Source organism: Portunus trituberculatus, chromosome 17, assembly GCF_017591435.1.
Source record: "Portunus trituberculatus isolate SZX2019 chromosome 17, ASM1759143v1, whole genome shotgun sequence".
NCBI classification, from domain to species: domain Eukaryota; kingdom Metazoa; phylum Arthropoda; class Malacostraca; order Decapoda; family Portunidae; genus Portunus; species Portunus trituberculatus.
In genome coordinates this window covers 17,185,469-17,204,371 of record NC_059271.1, presented here as the reverse complement: position 1 = coordinate 17,204,371, position 18,903 = coordinate 17,185,469, and the positions used below count along the sequence as shown (strand labels likewise).

At 41.5% G+C, this 18,903-nt stretch overlaps 1 protein-coding gene across 1 annotated transcript in view; it reads left to right on the top strand.

Moving 5' to 3' along the window:
- The first annotated feature begins 2,109 nt into the window (after positions 1-2,109).
- The window catches only part of LOC123504943 (polycystic kidney disease protein 1-like 2), a 137,348-nt gene continuing 120,554 nt past the window's right edge, over positions 2,110-18,903 (top strand). The window contains exons 1-4 of the mRNA XM_045255901.1: positions 2,110-2,205; positions 2,772-2,845; positions 14,491-14,589; positions 14,787-14,889. Coding sequence (XP_045111836.1) covers positions 2,142-2,205; positions 2,772-2,845; positions 14,491-14,589; positions 14,787-14,889 — 340 coding nt within the window. The 5' untranslated portion in view covers positions 2,110-2,141. The remainder of the gene's footprint in view (positions 2,206-2,771; positions 2,846-14,490; positions 14,590-14,786; positions 14,890-18,903) is intronic.

Sequence of the window (18,903 nt, the reverse complement as noted above, 5' to 3'; positions counted from 1 at the left end):
TTATATAAGTTTCTGCGAATATTGCATGAGATGAAAGCACAGGTTATTCAAAGTTGAAAATATTCTATGTACATATGTATTTTGAGGCTTAATTTCTTTATCTATAGTATGAAATTCAATTGTGTATGGTGAGGCATTCACAACAGCTATGCTGAGTGGATAAATAATTCTGGAAAAACACCATTTCTGCTTACTCTAAATTACTTAAAATGTGTGGTATTACTGGTAGTATTTTTCTCTCATACTTATGCAATGAAATCTAAACTTATTCATTGCCACTATCTCCACAAGAAACTGAAGGTGTCTGGCAAATTGCTCCAACCTTTGCTCCTGCCCCACTTCCTGCTTGGGTAGTCATATGGTGCCACATAACATATTTTTTTGTTTATTTCTAATTATAACCACATAATCCTTGTGTAATGTTTGTCAATAAATCACCTGCCCATTTACATCACTTGTGTCATTATGAGATACTGTTAAGCTTCAAAACTTGTAGAACCCATGATGGAAAAATTCACAATTTGCCAATGGACACACATGTCAACACATACCATGGATATTTATCTGGCTGAGCTGTTGTACCTGTCATCCTCCCACACTTGAATTTCATACCATGGTTATACAAGGGCTCAAACTATATATGTGTATAGAACATTTTTGACTTAGAAGAACCTGTACTTTCACTCCTAGCAATATATGTCTGAACTCATATTACATATTGTATATAGAGTACTGGAGGGTCTGTGCGCAAGGCAGGTCTGTGTGTTATGTCCTGTGTTAAGTCCCATAACACATAAACAGAGAATGGAAATGACAAGGCAAAGTTCAAATTTTTCTGCCAGTACCTTTCCAGTATTGTGTGCACACCAGAGAGAACTAGCCAGTGTGTTTTCCACTATAAGTGAGGTACATTGTGGTCTGCTAACTATTTTGATAGTACGTGTGAATGTTAGCGTTAGTCACCGTGCCACATATTTTCATACAAAACTAACATAACTTGTCACTGAATTCATCATTATTATGTCTAGCTGTCAAATGGTTGAGGATAAACATATCTAGTCTCAACAGTTAAGGAATTGTTTGGGTAATGTGTAAACCCTCCATAAAAGGCCCGTAGCATGTTAACCAGCGTAGGGCATTACTAGGCTATACTAAAACCGAGTTGTACTGGCCCACAGGGTGAGGCCAATAATCCGTGTCACGTTGCCATATCTTTCATCTATTCAAGGAAAACAGAATGATAGTTTTTTATGCAATTTAATGCATGATTTTGTTAAAAAAAAAAAAAAATGGAGGTGGGGACACAAGAGATATGAAGATCTCTGCAGGTGATTATGTTGTAAGTAAGTACATACAGTAAAGGTGCTTGTTATAAAAGTGAAAATGAGACTGGTAATTTACATAATATTTACTGTTATGTCCTCTCAATATACCCAGTCTAACATAGTGAGTGGTGAGAAGAAATGTCAGATGACCGCATTTTATTTCAGTTATTGCCCTAAACTTCACTTATTCATTGAACATCATAGGATGCAGAGACTTTTTTGACTGTACAAGACACAGTAAGACAAGAAAACGTCAGTGTGTACTTCCTTTGTGGTAACCAGAAAGTGCACTGGTGATCTGACTTCACCCTTCCCCAGGGAAAAAAATAAAAAGCTAGTATGCAGTCTTTTTTTTTTTTTTTTTTCATTTACTTTTACTCCTTGACAGGCAAGAGGAATTATAAACACTTAATGAGAACGATTTTGATGGCTTGTGGATAAAAACAAAGAACTTAAGACAGCTAACGCGATAACCCGACATAACCTATTGTGTAAACTCACCAGTAGGTGCACTGAGCGACATAACCTTCCTTCACTTACAGTACTCTATGCTGAGAAATTGCAGTGATAGAGTGCAGTGCGATATCCATCATCATAGCAGATACAATTTTACATTAGTGGAAAAATTTTCGTGGTTGTATTCCAGTCTGGAAGTTTCGTAGCTGATAATTGTCTGCTTAAAGTGTTGCAAACTGCCTCCTCTACTATACAAACACTGATGCTTAAAAATTTATCCCATACATAATTTTATATAGAATGTAATGATTTGCTTTGTTTCAGATGAACACAGCATCATTGAAAGCAGCTATCAACACCATGAATGGGGGAAGCTTGGCTCAGCTTAATGTGATGGCTGGTGTGATGAGAACATCTGTGGCTGGTGAGTGAGTGAGCAAATGTTGAGTGTCAGTTGATTGTTTTCTAGCCACCTGATTCACATGAAAATTGAGATTTTAATATTTACTGGTGCACTGATGGGATAGTTGAAGGTAACTGAAATCTATTTGTGCTTCAGTGAACATGTTAGATTCACATGCAACTCCTGGTAACAGTCTCACATGGCCAGTTTATCTGATCTAGAGATTAATTCAAGCTTTTCTGCTATACTTTAAAGATGGAGATATTGTCACACTCAAAGTGCAATCTTTGATAAAGTGTAATGAAATGTTGAGTAATAAAAGCCTCACACACATCCCTTTGTTCACATAACATGCAACAATAATTCCAAAATATAGGATGTATCAGGAGATTATTAATTATACATAATCAGTTGATTTCATACAAGCCTATCATTAGAGTTGAATGCAACAATTATCTTTAATTATTTATCACATTGCATATTTCACATATTGTAAACCAGTTGCCTGAAATAAATACCCTAATTATACTAATAACCTTAAGTAATCTTTTATAAATCTTGGCACTAAATATGTTGTTTCTGCTCAGGAATTGATCAGGCAGAACAAGCAGCAAAAACTGTGGATATGGAAGCCAGAGATGCTACTATGACTTTGTTGCAGGTGAGGATAACAAACATGTGAATCTATAGGCTTGCTGGAGGTGAAGATTTGTGTGGAAAGAAGGGAGGGAGGCACATAAAGCCCTGACCTCTTTTAGGATGGAGGTCTGGGACTTGGAATGTGATGGAGAAGAAATGGGGGAAGCATACAAGTGATGAACCAAAAAAAGATGCTTAAACAAAAAGGAAAATGAACAACAGGAAATATAATGAGGAAGACTGTAAAAAATAAAAGATGTGGGATAATAACAGTAAAATAAGTAAAGTAAGTAATTTTCTGATGCCTAGGGAATTTGGGAATTGGTAAAGAGACATGAAAGAAATATAGGGCCTTATGTATAGGAGACATATATTTAGGGAAAGAAAAGTGAGAAAATTTGATAGTAATACAGGGAGAAACAAAAACAACAATGGTAATGTAGAATGAATATAGAAAAGGAAATATTAAAGGTGTCAAGTGAAATCCAGTTTTAATTTAAGTTGCAGGATACAATAATAGGAAAAGTTGCTTCATAATTGGAAAGTACACGAGACTTACCTTTGGTCAGTTGAAGTGTGCTTGTAATTTTGCGAGGCAAATCACCTCTGCTTAAGGGGAGCTTTCACATGAGATATGCTATGGCGCACCGCACTGTCAGACTTCGAAGCCACGATCACCCACTTGAGAAAACACTATAAACTATACAAAGCAACACCTGCCCTGGTACACAGAAAGTAAACAGGGGGGGAGAGGAGGGCATGTGAAAGCTCCCCTCAAGCAGAGGTGATTTGCCTCACAAAATTACAAGCACACTTCAACTGACCAAAGGTAAGTCTCGTTTACTTTCCAATTTTACTTTGGCAAATCAGCCTCTGCTGAGGTGAGCTAACCCATGAGGCTTTAAAGCCAAGTGGGTGATGTGCCAAAAAGGACAATGTTGGATGAGGAAAAGAACATCTCCCAGCCAGAACATTCATTGTGTATAGAAACATATACATACAGACATACACACACCTGGTAGCTCAGTGGTTAGAGCGCTGGCTTCACAAGCCAGAGGACTGGGGTTCGATTCCCCGACTGGGTGGAGATATTTGGGTGTGTCTCCTTTCACGTGTAGCCTCTGTTCACCTAGCAGTGAGTAGATACGGGATGTAAATCGAGGAGTTGTGACCTTGTTGTCCCGGTGTGTGGTGTGTGCCTGGTCTTCAGGCCTATCCGAAGATCGGAAATAATGAGCTTTGAGCTCGTTCCGTAGGGTAACGTCTGGCTGTCTCATCAGAGACTGCAGCAGATCAAACAGTGAAATACATATGTAAAACACCCTTTATAATCCATAATATAATATACCCCATTACAAACCATGAACCATATAGGAACATAAAGGCAACAGCCACTTATGCCAAAACTGCATCCTGAAAAGTGTGCCCCACCTCAGTAAGAGGCCTATCATAATAACGAGCAAATGTACTCTCTTGAGACCACCCTGCCATCACCATAATGCAGGCAATGGGGACTGCCATTGCCTTCGCCTTCGACACAGCTACCGACCTAACACTGCCAGCCGTGAACCTGCTCGTATCCACCCCTGACCTACGAAGCATCATCTTGATCCAGCGGGCAATAGTATCCTTACCAACTGGTTTGTGTGGCCTAATAAAACTAAGCAACAAACTTTCCGCCCCATGCAAAATCCCTTGTCTAAGTACCTCAGTCGTCTCCAGATAATGCCGTAAAGTGGCACAGACACATAAACTAGCATCCTGAGAATAAGCCTTAAACCAAACTTCACACATATTGAAACCCCGCCTGGCTTGCTTAAGAGTACCACGCAATCTCAGGGTAATATAGGACTGAGCAACACTAATGTCAGTAAGAATTAACAAATGCAAAGTCTGCACCCTCGCTGCATGGGTCAGCGCCATCAGCATAACAAGCTTAAGGGTAAGGTCCTTAAGGGACAAGTTGTGCAAGGGAGACATAGATTTAAGTTCTGCAAGAACTGGCTGAACATCCCAAGTGGCAGTATACCTGGGCATAGGGGGCCTAAGGTTAAAAACCCCTTTCATAAAGCGGGTAACCAAGGGGTGGTTACCAGCTCAGCAACCATCTACCACAATGCCCAGTGAAGAAAGTGCACTCCTCGCAGTGTTGACTGCCTCATAACCCAGGTCCCTGTGGAAAGTGGCGGACAAAAAGTTTATAATATCTGATAGAGAGGAGCAAGGGGATTGACGTCCCATCTAGCACAAAATTGTGACCACTGCGTGATATGTGGCTTGTATTGCCTGGCTGTACCTGGTTTCCATGAGGCCAGGATGATTTCCGCACCTGCCTCATAAATGCCTCGTGCTCGCAATTGTTGCCCAACAGCAAGCACGCCATCAGCCGAGAGTGCTTCATGACCGGGTGCTCCCCCGCGGATGACGGGTGACACAATACCCCCTTCCTCAGCATAATAAGATGGGGAGGAGCCACCAGCAGGCAAAGCAGCTGGCCCATCCAGGGTTGTGACATCCACAACGGCAGAACCATCCATGCACGTGCCGCCTCCTCCTTCAACTTCTGCAGGCACCTAGTAATTAAGGCAAATGGAGGGAAGATATAAGATAGCTCAAATTGTGCCCAGTTCAGAGAGAACGCATCAAAGTGTGCTGCTCCCGGGTCTGGCCTCCAGGAGCAGTAAAAAGGCACTTGGTTGTTAAGCCTAGACGCGAATAAATCTATAACAGGGGTGCCGAAGACGCCACATAGCTGCCTGAAAATATGCACATTGAGCTGCCACTCATGCCTATCATTGACAATACGTGACGCGGTGTCCACCACTGTGTTCTCCTTTCCAGTTATATGAGAGCAGGTGATCCAGGCATCATTAGCTACACACCAATCCCAGATCTGAATCGCAATGTCATTACACATGGCCGATTTTATACCCCCCATCTCATTTACATAGGAAAGGGCAGTGGTGTTCTCACAAAAAACCCGCACATGTTTCCCTTTGAGTTCAAGATGGAAAGCCTGAAGGGCAAATAAAATAGCCTTAAGTTCCAGATCATTAATATGCAGGGACTTCTCAACCACTGACAAACTGCCAGATGTAGACCTATGTTGGAGATGGCCACCCCAACCTAGAGTGGAGGCATCAGTAAACAAATCAATCTCAGTGCCAGAAGTGAAAAATTTTCGAACCTATGTAGCAACATTATCAAGCCACCATTGCAGGTCAGCCTTCATAGCATCTGTTACGGGCATCCAGAGCTCAAAGTCCCCAAAGCCTGTCTGTAAAGCTGTAATTTTCTCTTTCTCTAAGTGCCTGTAATGCAACTTGCCAAATTCCACAGCCGGGAAGGCAGCCACAGTAGACAAATAACCCTAGCTACCTCCCGGATCCTAGCCGAGGACTTTTTTATAAGATCCGTACAAGCAGTCATAACCTTGAGAACCCTGCGTTCAGGTAAAGAAACTGTCATAGAAGTAGTATTAATCACATTTCCTGAGTACTCAATACACCTGGTAGGGACCAACAAAGACTTCTTACTGTTAATGCAGAAACCTAACTTCTGCAAAAGAGCAATGGTGTCATTAATGAAAGAAATGCAACCTGCCCTAGACTGATTACACAGCAGACTGTCATCTATAAAGCTAGTAATGGTGTAACCCATACCCTGAGCGCAGCAAACACGGGCTTCATCAGCTTAGTAAAAATCCTCGGGCCCTCTGAAAAGCCATTAGGGAGACACGTGAACTGATAGAAAATGCCATCCCACTTAAAGCATAAATACCTCTGCTGCTCTTCCACAATCCTAACAGAGTAATAGGCATGTTTAAGGTCCACGGAAGCAAGATAATCCCCAGCATTGATCAGTCTAATGGCCTGCTCAAGATTCTCCATCTTAAAGTGTTTATAAGGGACATATTTGTTAAGCTCCTTTAAGTTTAGAACCATCCTATAACCACCATCCTTCTTTGGTCTGAGGAAAATGGGAGAAATAACCTGTTCTGGGTGTCTTTCTGTAATCACAAGAACCCTAAGGTCTAAAAGGCTGTCAATCTCCTCCTTAATAATAAGTTGCTCCTCTAAATTAGATTTATAGGACAGCTCACCAAAACATATATGCTCAATATCAGATTTCTGAATATCCAGATGACAGTGCTGTACAATGTCCAAAATCACAGGATCATTAGTGATCTGCCAGCTGAAAATGAGTCACTAACCTCCCTTACTTCCGGGGCCGGTAGAGACCCCGGCTCCTGGCGTATTTTGAGTCCGTCTCTTGACATGGCAAAGGGTGTCGCTGACCACCCCTGAAGCCCTGTCGCTGTGCACTGTAGGGCTGGAACCTTGAAGAAAAACTTCTGCGGGCGGACCTCCCCCAGAAACCCCGAGAGCGTCCACCAGTGAACTTCCAGGCCGAGGGAGCTGACTTGTTACTGAACTTGTTCCACAGCCTCTCCGTCTCCTCAATCTGTCTAACAGACTGAGAAATATCGTCCCCAAAGAGAAAGCGTGACATTGGGACCTTATCAGAACACAGGTGTGAGTATTTCTGATTTATCTCCCGCTTCATAATGAAGTGCCTAGCCAAGTTGGTGTGATAGTTAGCATGGCCCAGCAGGGCTAAGGCACCATTAAAAAGAGTAACCTCCCATTCTACCACCATGTTACCTTCCTCCTGAGCAAGTTGGTCCAGAGCTAGGAGTGATTTAGTGAGAATAGTACCTGCCATCTGTACGTCACCACTTACATCCTTGAGCCGGAAGTCAGCCTTCTTGGTGTCAGTTTACAAGGCCCCAAAATCTGCGAGTTACACTCCACAGGGGCTAGGGCAGGACAGTTGCCGGGGCGTCTGGTAACCACATCCTCTGAGACGACTTTATAGTCGTCGTCATGCATGCCTTTTTCAAACAGGAAATTCACCATGCTCGCCACCTGCTGGTCAATGTCCTCTGAAACACTGTCAGGAGGCCCCAGAGCCTTAGCACTTTGTAGCAACACACTACTCCGTCGGGGATTGGGCTGTAACTCACCATCCTCACCACTGGAAGAATGAAAACCAGAAAAGTTAGGCGTGACAATACGTGAATCAACAGAGCCCTGTCCTGGCGACAGACGCAACCCTGAGTGCGTTGGGCCCTGAGAAAACCCGGGCTGAGTGTCCACATCAGGCCAGGGGGCAGACAGGATACTGGCGCGCAATTTCACCACCTCACCTCTCAACACCACCAGTTCATCCAATACATGGCGCCAGGAAGGCTCAGACACCTTCGCCGTAGTAGGAGAGGAGTGTGAACTGGCAGTAACAATGGGCCAAATCCACTTGTTTACATGTGACATGGCCACTGATTGCCGACGAGCATCGCGCTGGCGATGTCGATGCGCCCCTGAGCCGCTGGTGCCACTTCCACGATGTGAAGATTCCCCAAGACTCTCCCTTGAAGGACTGCTGTCACTTTGCCTTTCCTCATCATGACGAGAAGCCTCAGGAAGAGGGGCAGGCTGGTCATCAGAGCTGGACATGACTGCCGCCCTGCACAGAAATGGAAACTTCGGTGCCCCAAACACAGCAAAGGCAGTATCATGGTAGGCCCAACCCATACCATATCATACGGCAGGCCCATACCCATACCATAGTCCAGTGGCAGGCCTAACCCATACCACATATCCAGCCTGTAGAAATACCTGGGGAACAGGTGATGTAGCAAAAGCCGGCCGAGCGAGCCGAGCGAGTGGAGGAACGTCCGACCGGTGCTGGAACGTGCAAGCAACTGACGGTGTGGTGCGGCATAGCATATCTCATGGGTTAGCTCACCTCAGCAGAGGCTGATTTGCTGAAGTAAAATTCTCTTAAAGGTGTTGTGAGTGAAGTTTACTTTCAGTTCTGAGTCTCAGAATAAAAAGAAAAGTCACTCGAGTCTTGAGTCTTGAGATAGGTAATCTGTTAAAAGCAAAATATCGCTGTCCTGGGATGTACGGTGGAAAACTTGGTGTCTTCTATAGGCACTTCAGGGTAGACGGTGTTATTAGTTGTTGGATGGCTGGTATTGCTGCTTTCCGGAACTCCTGTAAGGTGCCTCCTGCGACTACTTCCTGGGGCAATTTGTTCCATAAGTGTATAGTTCTAGGGAACATGCTGTACAGGTAAGGGTCTACTCATGTACTTGGTTGCCTGTACATGTAGTTATTTTCTTTGACAGATGTTCTTTTTATACCTTCAGGCATTTGGATGTTGACAGCCCCACTATGGATGCGATAGAACATCTCCACTTGGTGGAAAGAGCATCTGGTTTAGAGTGTGTCCCAGCCCAGCTCACTGATTATTTGGGTCATACTCGCTTCCCTGTTATAATTGTGGACCACAAAGCGAGCGGCTTGTTGTTGAACATTTTCTATGATACCTATATTTCTTTGGGTGTGGGGGTTCCATGCACTGGAAGCATATTCTAACTGGGGTCTTACTAGGGCTGTGTAGGCTGCCACCTTCACCTCTTTGTTGCACATTCCCAGTGTCCTGCGAATAAGACCAAGGGTCTTTGCAGTTTTTCCTTGGACCAGTTCTGTATGGATGTTCCAGTTCAGGTTTTCCATGATGGTCACACCCAGGTATTTGCAGCTGCTTTCTTTTTTCAGGGCCTTTCCATTGATGGAGAAAGTATATTCTAATGGCTTTTCTTTCAAGCTGATACACAGGTGGGAGCTCATGTCCCATTTCTCTGCCCAGCAAAAAACCCTTTGGAGGTCTTCCTGTAAGAGGTCTTGATCTCTTTGTTTGGATGTTGGAGGACATGTCCCATTTCTCTGCCCAGCAAAAAACCCTTTGGAGGTCTTCCTGTAAGAGGTCTTGATCTCTTTGTGTGTGGATACAGCAATATATTACACTGTCATCAGCAAATAGCCTCATTTTGGAGGACACCTCCTCATGTAGGACCTTTGTACATCAATGATTGTCTAAAAGTGGTTAAATTGTGTCGAGGAACATTTAAAGTGTGGTTGTTTCGGGTAGAATAGCGATGCGATAGCGTTGCAGGCGTGTGGTTATTTTTTAAGTGTTTGAACATGTGAGTGGCAATAAAGAGTTTGGACAAGTCAGAGAGTTGCAAGATATTCATTGATTTAAATAGTGGAGGTGTGTGTGCTAGGAATTCACTGTTGGTTATTATTCTTATTATTTTCTTATGGAGAATATTCAAATTATAGAGATGACAAGGATAAGTGGTTGACCAAATAGGATTACAATAAGTCAGAAATGGGTATACATGGGCATAATACATGACTTTTAAGATTTCACTAGGAACCAGGTTTTTGGCTCTTACAAGAAGTGCAATGGAACGGGAAAGTTTAATGCATAAATTAGATATGTGGTACTTAAAAGTAAGATATTTGTCAAACGTAATACCAAGAAACTTTATTTTGTACACTTGTAATATGTCCTCATTTAATACAGTAAGTCTGGGTAATGGTTGGTATTTCATTATAGTGTTTGTAAACAACATGAAGTAAGTTTTTGATGTATTAACAGTGAGACGATTTGCTAGGCACCATTCAGAAAATTTTACAAGTTCTAAGTTAGCTTTATGAATGAGATCAGTGGGATTGTCACCTTGCATGTATAAAGTAGAGTCATCAGCAAATTGTATAGTGTTAAGGGTAGTAGAAAAACTGCTCATGTCATTAATATATAGTAGGAATAGTATAGGCCCCAGAATACTTCCTTGCGGTACGCCCAGGTGTATGGATTTGATGCTGGAGGTGGCTTTGTTAAATGAAGTATAGTGAGATCTGTTTGACAAATACGACTCGAACCATTTGTGAACACATCCTCTAATGCCATAGTGGTGTAATTTATCTAGAAGGATGTTGTGCTGGACTGTGTCAAATGCTTTGCTAAAGTCAATGAAAATAGAGATGATAGATTTATGGTCATCTAGGGCAGAGTATAGGTCAGAGGTAAATTTATTAATGGCATCAAAGGTGTTTAGCCCCGGACGAAAACCAAACTGGCTATTACTAATGATTTTGTTTTTATTAAGGTAGTCTAAGAGTGTTTCTTTCATTAGTTGTTCAAAAATTTTAGAAAACAGAAAGAATGGATATTGGGCGGTAGTTAGAAATATTTGTTTTGCTTCCAGATTTGTGTATAGGGATTATTTTTGCTACTTTAAAGTGTCTTGGAAAAACTCCCTTATTAATTGAAGCATTAAATAATTTAGAAAGTGGTTCACAGAGTAATTCTTTATTTTGTCGTTTATATACAGCAGGAACAAGATAAGTCCCATCACGGAGCCCTGTGGAACTCCTGAAAAAACATCTGAGGGAGATGATAGTGTCCCATTCACTGACACCTCCTGAGAGCGGCCAAACAGGAAGCCATGTATCCATCCCTTGGACCTGCCTCGAATGCCATAGTGATCAATCTTTGTTTGCAATTTCTGGTGGGCCACCCTATCAAAAGCCTCACTGAAGTCGAGGAAGAGAACATCGGTCTGGCATTTCTGGTTGATGCTTAGGGACCAGTCATGGATTGCTTCAATGAATTGGGTCTCACAAGACAGTTTTTCCCAAAAACCATGTTGTTCATTGATCAGGATCTTATTTCCTGCCAGGTGCTTTGCCATGTGGCTGAGAACAATGTGTTCCATGATGTTGCAACATATGCATGTTAGTGATGTTGGTCAGTAGTTAGAAGGGTGACATTTCTTTCCTTTCTTATATATGGCAACAACTCTAGCTTTGCTCCAGTCCCCAGGAAGCCTTCTGATGTTGTAAGACTGCTGCATGATATGAGTCAGCATTGGTCTGCATTCCTCAGCATACTCCTTTAGCATGCTTGCTGACATTTCATCCGGGCCACTTGATCTGTTTGCTTTGAGATTCTGTGGTTGTGTCACTACTCCATTTTCACTGATGACTAGGTCATGGATGGGAGGGAACGGCAATGGATCTTTGTTTGGGGAAGTGGAGGCTGGGTTTTCTTGAGTAAACACAGATGAAAAATGCTTGTTTAATACTTCTGCCTTTTGTTGACATATAGCTTTTTTTCATCCCTTAGGGTTGAGATACCCAGAGCATCTAGTTACTGCAATCTCACATATGACCAGAACTTTTTTGTGTCCTTCAGTAAGCTGTCACCAATCACATCATTTATATATTCGTTGTAAGCCTTCTCCATCATGCACTATATAGCATTTGTTTTAGCTTTGTACTTTTCCCAAACTTGTGGAGATTTCGTTAACCTGGCACTTTTATATAGTTTATTACGTTTGTTCATTTCCCTTTGGATTTTCTTAGTGATATACAGATAACTTGGTTTCCATTTGATGTTCGTGAAAGGATCAAATTCATGGCAGTTTTAACCATTTCAGTGAAGTATTTCCAGTTTTCATCAATTGTCTGTTCATTTGGTGAGCTGTGGAAATAGTCCTGCATTACATTCCGGATTTTTTCTCATATATGGTTTTTGTCAATCACATTGTACTTGTATATGACTCTTGGTGGTTTCCTATGAGTCCTTGGGTTCATGTTTATGTTGAAAAGTACTAAGCAATGGTCACTGATGCCAGGTTTCACTTGTACATTATCTATAAGTTCCACGATTGTTGTCATCACCAGGTCCAAGATATTTTCTGACTCAGGAAGAGTTATTTCCTTGGTTAATTGCGTCATGCCATTTTCATTAAGGAGATTTATAAACATGTTATGTAGTGACTGTTTCCCATTTTATATCCAGGAAGTTGCAGTCACCTGCTAACACTATATTTGGTAGTTTTGGGTTGCATGCCAGCAAGTTATTTATGCTGTCCTGTAAGTGTTGTAGGGCCTCATTTGTTGCACTTGGTGGTCTATAGCAGCTGCCAATATATAGGCACCCATGGTTGGTAAATTCTATTGATGCCCAACACACTTCAGCGTTTGTGGCAAACTCTTGCCTTTCTATGGCCATAATACCATTTCTTATAGCTAGAAATACTCCCCCACCCCTTCTGTGCAGTCTTTTCTATAGATAATATTAACATCAGGGAATATTGATTATGTAGGCATACTTTCATCTAGTTTGGATTCATACCCAAATATAATGTCTGGGTTATATTGTTTATCAGTTGTTTGGAACTTAATCTTGCTGTTGGTGCCTTTCAGACCATTACAGTTTATTTGCATTGCTAGCAATTTGGTCACTCTTGTTTATGTCTTGGCCTGGGAGTGTTTCTGTACTGTGGTGGGGCATTCTGAGATATTTGTGTGGTGTGTGGATGCTATTGCTGTTGCATTTGCCAAGGGGGTTGATTTATTCCCTGCAGGCGGGCAGGGTGGATAGAATGGAGTAGTTGTTGTCTTTGTTGTTGTTGTGGTGGGTGGTGTATTAGTTGTTGTTGAGGTGTCTGTTGGGCTAGGATCTGGTGGTAAGAACGTGATGGGTGTTGGTGGGCAATGTGTTCTTAGTGATGTTGTTGGATATTGTGGTGTTGTATAGATTGTTGTTAATTGTGTTGGGTTATGTGGTGCAAAATTTTGTCTGTTTGTTGTTGGAAGTGGTCTAGTCTATAGTTTAGCATTTCTGGGTGTAAAAAAGGATTCAGTTATTCGGTTTGTCTTGGTGTGTCATATTGGTCAAGTGGCATCCTGATTGGACAATTAGATTCAGTGCTGTGTTGTTGTCATGAAGCGTACTTTTTTCATAATGTGCCCTGTAAGTGTGTGTAGCTGCATTTGACTTTTTCATGTTTTCCCTCTTGAATAGACTGGTGGCATATCTTTGGGTGGTAGTGAGAACATTTCCTCCCAAGTGAACATCCCTTTTCTCCCTATGGGCCATATTTCAGTAGCTTAGGACAAGATTTGGGATGGGAAAATCAACAGTTTTTATCACTTACATGGTGGCGACAGCTGTTCATACAGAAATATCTGTAAATAGGCGTGGATGATCTATTTGTGCTTGTTTCCCCAGCCGCTTGCCTGAGAGGAATGTGTTGTTTCTGGCCTTCCTGTGTGTCACCACTTGTGGTGCCTGATGTTTCCTCTTAGGGATTTTGAGGCGTGGAGGGAAGTTGGCTGAAGTTTGTATCCTCTGGGGTGTTACCCAGGTCTACGTCCCTAGTAGTACTAGTTTCTATATTTGTATCACCTATAATTCCATTTGTGATTTCTGTGCACTCATTTTCACCAATGTCGGTACTAGCTAATATGTCACATGCCTGATATGGGATCTGTTCCTTTCTCATTTTGTCCATCACTTCGCTCACTTTTTTTACCCACTCGGGGTCAGCATATTTTACATAGGTACACTTTTCACATGTGTATCTGCGGTTTGTGCGAGCAAGGCATAATAATAGATAAAGTGGAAGGGCACTATATGTGAAGTGGATCCAGATTTGGCATTCCTGGCACTGGATCGTGTTTTCCATGTAAGTGTTGTGGCCACATGTGCCACAGTGACCTGTGGGGTCACAGTCGCTGTTGTTTACATTCTGTTGGGCTACCATTTCGTGTCTGATCATTATTTTGTGTCTATATTTCACTTATTTCAGCACGCACTGAATTCACACTAGTCACAGTATATTCTATAGTAGTTTGTGGACTTTAAACATAGTGTATGTAGTTGCACAATAGGCGATAAGAGCAGTTTTAGGAGGCTTCTTGATTCACTGGAGTCTTTTTCCCATTTATGGCCCTCCAGACCATGACAAACAGCCTGAGTAGTGTAGAGGTGCCTTCTCCACAGGACCTAGTGCCTCTCCTCTCATCATCTCTCAGTGCCATGAGTTCCATCATGAATGTAAGTTTTTTCATGTCCAGTACTGTCAAATGAAAAACACCACTTGAGCAATTTAACTTATGATTGAAAAAATATAATGAGTAAGGTAGGTTAGGCAAAATCTCTCTCTCTCTCTCTCTCTTACAGGTTTAGATTTTTATGTGCTTCTCCCAATAGGATGCAAATTCTTCCTTTATTTGTCCACTTTCCCTCAACAGGGTGTGAGAAGAATTATTGAAGGGGAAAATATCACCAACGCTCCACCAACAGATGTGGAAGCAGCAGACAACTGGGACTATGAGGTTGATATTGGTGATGATGGTAAGTGTGTGTATTTACCTAGTTGTAGTTTTACAGGGCCTGGGCTTTATGGTCGTGTGGCCCCGTCTCCATATCTACACTTATCCAATCTTACTTTAAAAGTATGCACACTCGTTGCAGACACAACTTCTTCATTTAAACTGTTCCACGTCTCAATACATCTTTGCGGGAAACTATATTCTTTAACATCTCTCAGACATTTTCCTTTTCTCAGCTTTTTACTATGCGATCTTGTGCTTCGGATGTCATATTCTTCTCTCAGGATCAGTTTCTCATTATCCACTTGGTCCATTCCGTTGATCAATTTATAAACTTGGATCAGATCTCCTCTCTCCCTTCTTTGTTCCAGGGTTGGTAGATCCATAGCCTTTAGTCTCTCCTCATATGTCATCCCTTCAAATTCTGTAACCATTCTTGTAGCATTTTTTGTAGTCTCTCCAACTTCCTTATGTGTTTCTTTTTATGAGGGGTCCACACTACTCCTGCATATTCCAATCTGGGTCTTATTATAGTACTTATCAATTTCTTCATCACTTCTTTGTCCATGTATTGAAATGCTACTCCAATATTCCTTAGCAAATTATATGTTTCTCTAAAAATTCTATCAATATGGCTTAACGGTTGATTGTTTTCTTCCATCGTCACTCCTAAGTTCTTTTCCTTTTTTACTATCTCCAGTTCTACTCCATCTCCCATCTTATAGATTCCCACGGGTCGTCTTTCACTCTTTCCCATTTCCATGACATGGCTTTTGTTCACATTGAATTCCATTTCCCACTTTTTACTCCATTCTCAGATCTTATTTAAGTCTTTTTGCAGTATATCACAATCCTCTTTATGCTTTATAACTCTGCACAGTTTCGTATCATCTGCAAACAGATTTATGTAGCTGTGTGTGTGTGTGTGTGTGTGTGTGTGTGTGTGTGTGTGTGTGTGTGTGTGTGTGTTACCTACCTAATTGTAACATACGGGAAAAGAGCTATGCTCGTGTTGTCCCGTCTCCATATCTATTAATGTCCAGCTTTTTCTTAAAATCATGAATATTCCTTGCGTTGACCACTTCCACGTCTAAACTATTCCATGCTTCCACCCTTCTATGAGGGAAGCTATATTTTTCACATCTCTCCTATAAGTGGCCATTTTAGTTTTTCCCATGCCCTCTCGACATTCTTCCATTCCACATACACAGATCTTCCCTATCCATTTTTCCATGCCAATCATCACTCTGTATATTGCTATCAGGTCTCCCTTTCTCTTCTGTTTTCCAGGGTCGGAAGTTGCATTCTTTTCAGTCTGTCTTCATAAGTCAAATCTCTTAAGTCAGGCACCATTTTCGTTGCAGCCCTCTGTACTTTCTCTAGTTTCCTTATGTGTTTCTTTAAGTTCGAGCCCACTGTATTGTTGCATATTCAAGCCTCGGTCTTATCATTGCAGTAATTATTTTCTTCATCATTTCTTCATCTAAATATACGAACGCCACTCTTATGTTCCTCAATAAGTTCAATACTTCTCCAATTATTTTGTTTATATGTCTCTCTGGCGATAGGTCATTGGTAATTGTCACCCCAAGGTCTTTTTCTTCATGACTGGTTTTATGTCTTCATTTCCTATCTTGTACATACTCCTGATTCTTCTTTCACTCTTGCCAAACTCTATTTTCTTGCATTTTGTCGTGTTGAACTCCATTTGCCATGTACAGCTCCATTTCCATATTCTGTCCAAGTCTTCCTGGAGTAGTTCGCAATCTTTGTCACATCTCACTTTTCTTAACAATTTTGCATCGTCTGCAAATAGGCTCACATAACTGGACACCCCATCCACCATGTCATTTATGTAGACCGCGAACATTACTGGTGCCAACACTGATCCCTGTGGAACTCCACTCTCCACCAATCCCCATTCTGATGGTCTGTCCTTAATTATTGTTCTCATTTCTCTTCCTACCAAAAGTCTTCCATCCATTTTAGTAAACTGCCATGCACTCCTCCTACCATTTCAAGTTTCCAGATCAGTCTCCGGTGTGGTACCTTATCAAAGGCCTTTTTTAAATCCAGATATATTCCATCAGCCCAACCATCTCTTTCCTGTATTACATCTATCACCCTCGAATAGTAACATATCAGGTTTGTCGTGCATGAACGCCCTTTTCTAAAACCAAATTGACACTCACAAAGTATGTCATTTTTCTCCAAGAAGTCTGTCCATCTATTCTTCACCACCCTCTCACACATCTTAGCTACCACACTTGTAAGTGACACTGGTCTATAGTTCAATGGGTCTCTCTTGTTACCTGATTTATAGATTGGGACAATGTTAGCTCTTTTCCAGTCTTGGGGCACTACACCTTCCCTTAATGAGGCATCAATTACTTCACAAACTTTTTCTGCCAGTTGCTCCCTGCATTCTCTTAAAATCCATCCTGATACCCCATCAGGTCCCACAGCTTTTCTCACTTCTAAACTCCCCATCATGTTCTTGATCTCCTCCACAGTTACTTGAAACTCCTTCATAATCCCTTTCTGTTCCATTACCAGTGGTTTGTCAAAAGCAGTCTCCTTTGTGAATACCTTCCGAAAGCATCCATTCATAGCCTCTGCCATTTCCTGGGATCTTCACTGCATACTCCATTTACTTCTAAACTTTCAATACTTTCTCTATTTTTGATGTTGTTGTTCACATGTCTGTAAAAAGCCTTGGTTGGTCTTTACATTTATCAATTATATCCTTTTCTTGTTTCTTTCTTTCTTCTCTTCTAATCAACACATATTCATTTCTTGCTCTTTTGTAACTTTCCCACTGCTTAATCCGTCTTTTCCTTCTCCACCTCTTCCATGCATCCTCTTTTCTTGTTCTAGCCTTTTCACATCTATCGTTAAACCAGTCCTGCTTTCCAACTTCTCTATGTTGTCTTATTGGTACAAATTTTTCTCACCTTCTTTGTATATTTTTATAAATTCCTTCCACTTTTCATTTGCTCCTTAGCACTCTTGAATTTCATCCAATTTGTCTCTTGAAAGAATTTCTTTAGGTTTCCAAAATCTGTCTTGGCATAATTCCATCTTCCCACTTTATATTCTTCATTTCTTCTAGATTTCTCTTCATCTATCACCTTGAACTCCAAAACTGCATGATCACTCTTTGCTAAAGGGCACTCCACCCTCATCTCCTCAATGACCATTGGCTCTGTACTAAAGACCAAGTCCAGTCTTGACGATGCTCCCTCTCCTCCAAACCTAGTATCTTCTTTGACCCACTGAGTTAACACATTTTCCATTGCCAGTGTCAATAGTGTATTTCCCATGTTGTCTCTGATCCTTCCATTGACCAGTCCTCCCAACACACCTCTTTACAATTAAAATCTCCCATCATTATAGTTCGTTCACAGCCACCCAACATTTCTTCCAGACATGTTCCTGTATCACTTATCATTTCTTCATATTCCTGTACTGACCATGCATTTGTCTTAGGTGGTACGTACACCACTATGTAGTGCCTCTTTTTCCTTCATTAGTTTCTGCTCTGATCTTTAGCACTTCTGCCTTTCCCATACCTTTTTTCACTTGATCCACCTTTATATCTTTTTTAACCAGCAACATCACTCCTCCTCCCATCTTACCTACTCTATTTCTTTTCCAAACATTATATTTCCTTCTCCAACCATCATCAGGTCTTCTCCTCTCTCAGTTTTGTTTCAGTAAGACCCACAATATCTGGGTTCTTGTCCCTCAAGTAATCGTTGAGTTCTAAAATCCCGATATCACTCCATTTATGTTGGAATACATTACATTTCGCTCATATGTAAGTTTCTTTAGTCCTTTCTTGCTGTACTTTTCTGGGTTATGAACCACTTCCTCAGTCTCATATCCAAGATTCTCCAGAAAAACTCTTTCTTCTCCTCTTCTGTCCTCTCTTCATTTTTTTCAAAGCCTCCTTTCTCAACTCATTTAACATTTCTCTTTCCTTTTCACCGAGATCTCTTCTCAACCAAATCTTCCTTGTTGTTTCCTGCTGGGC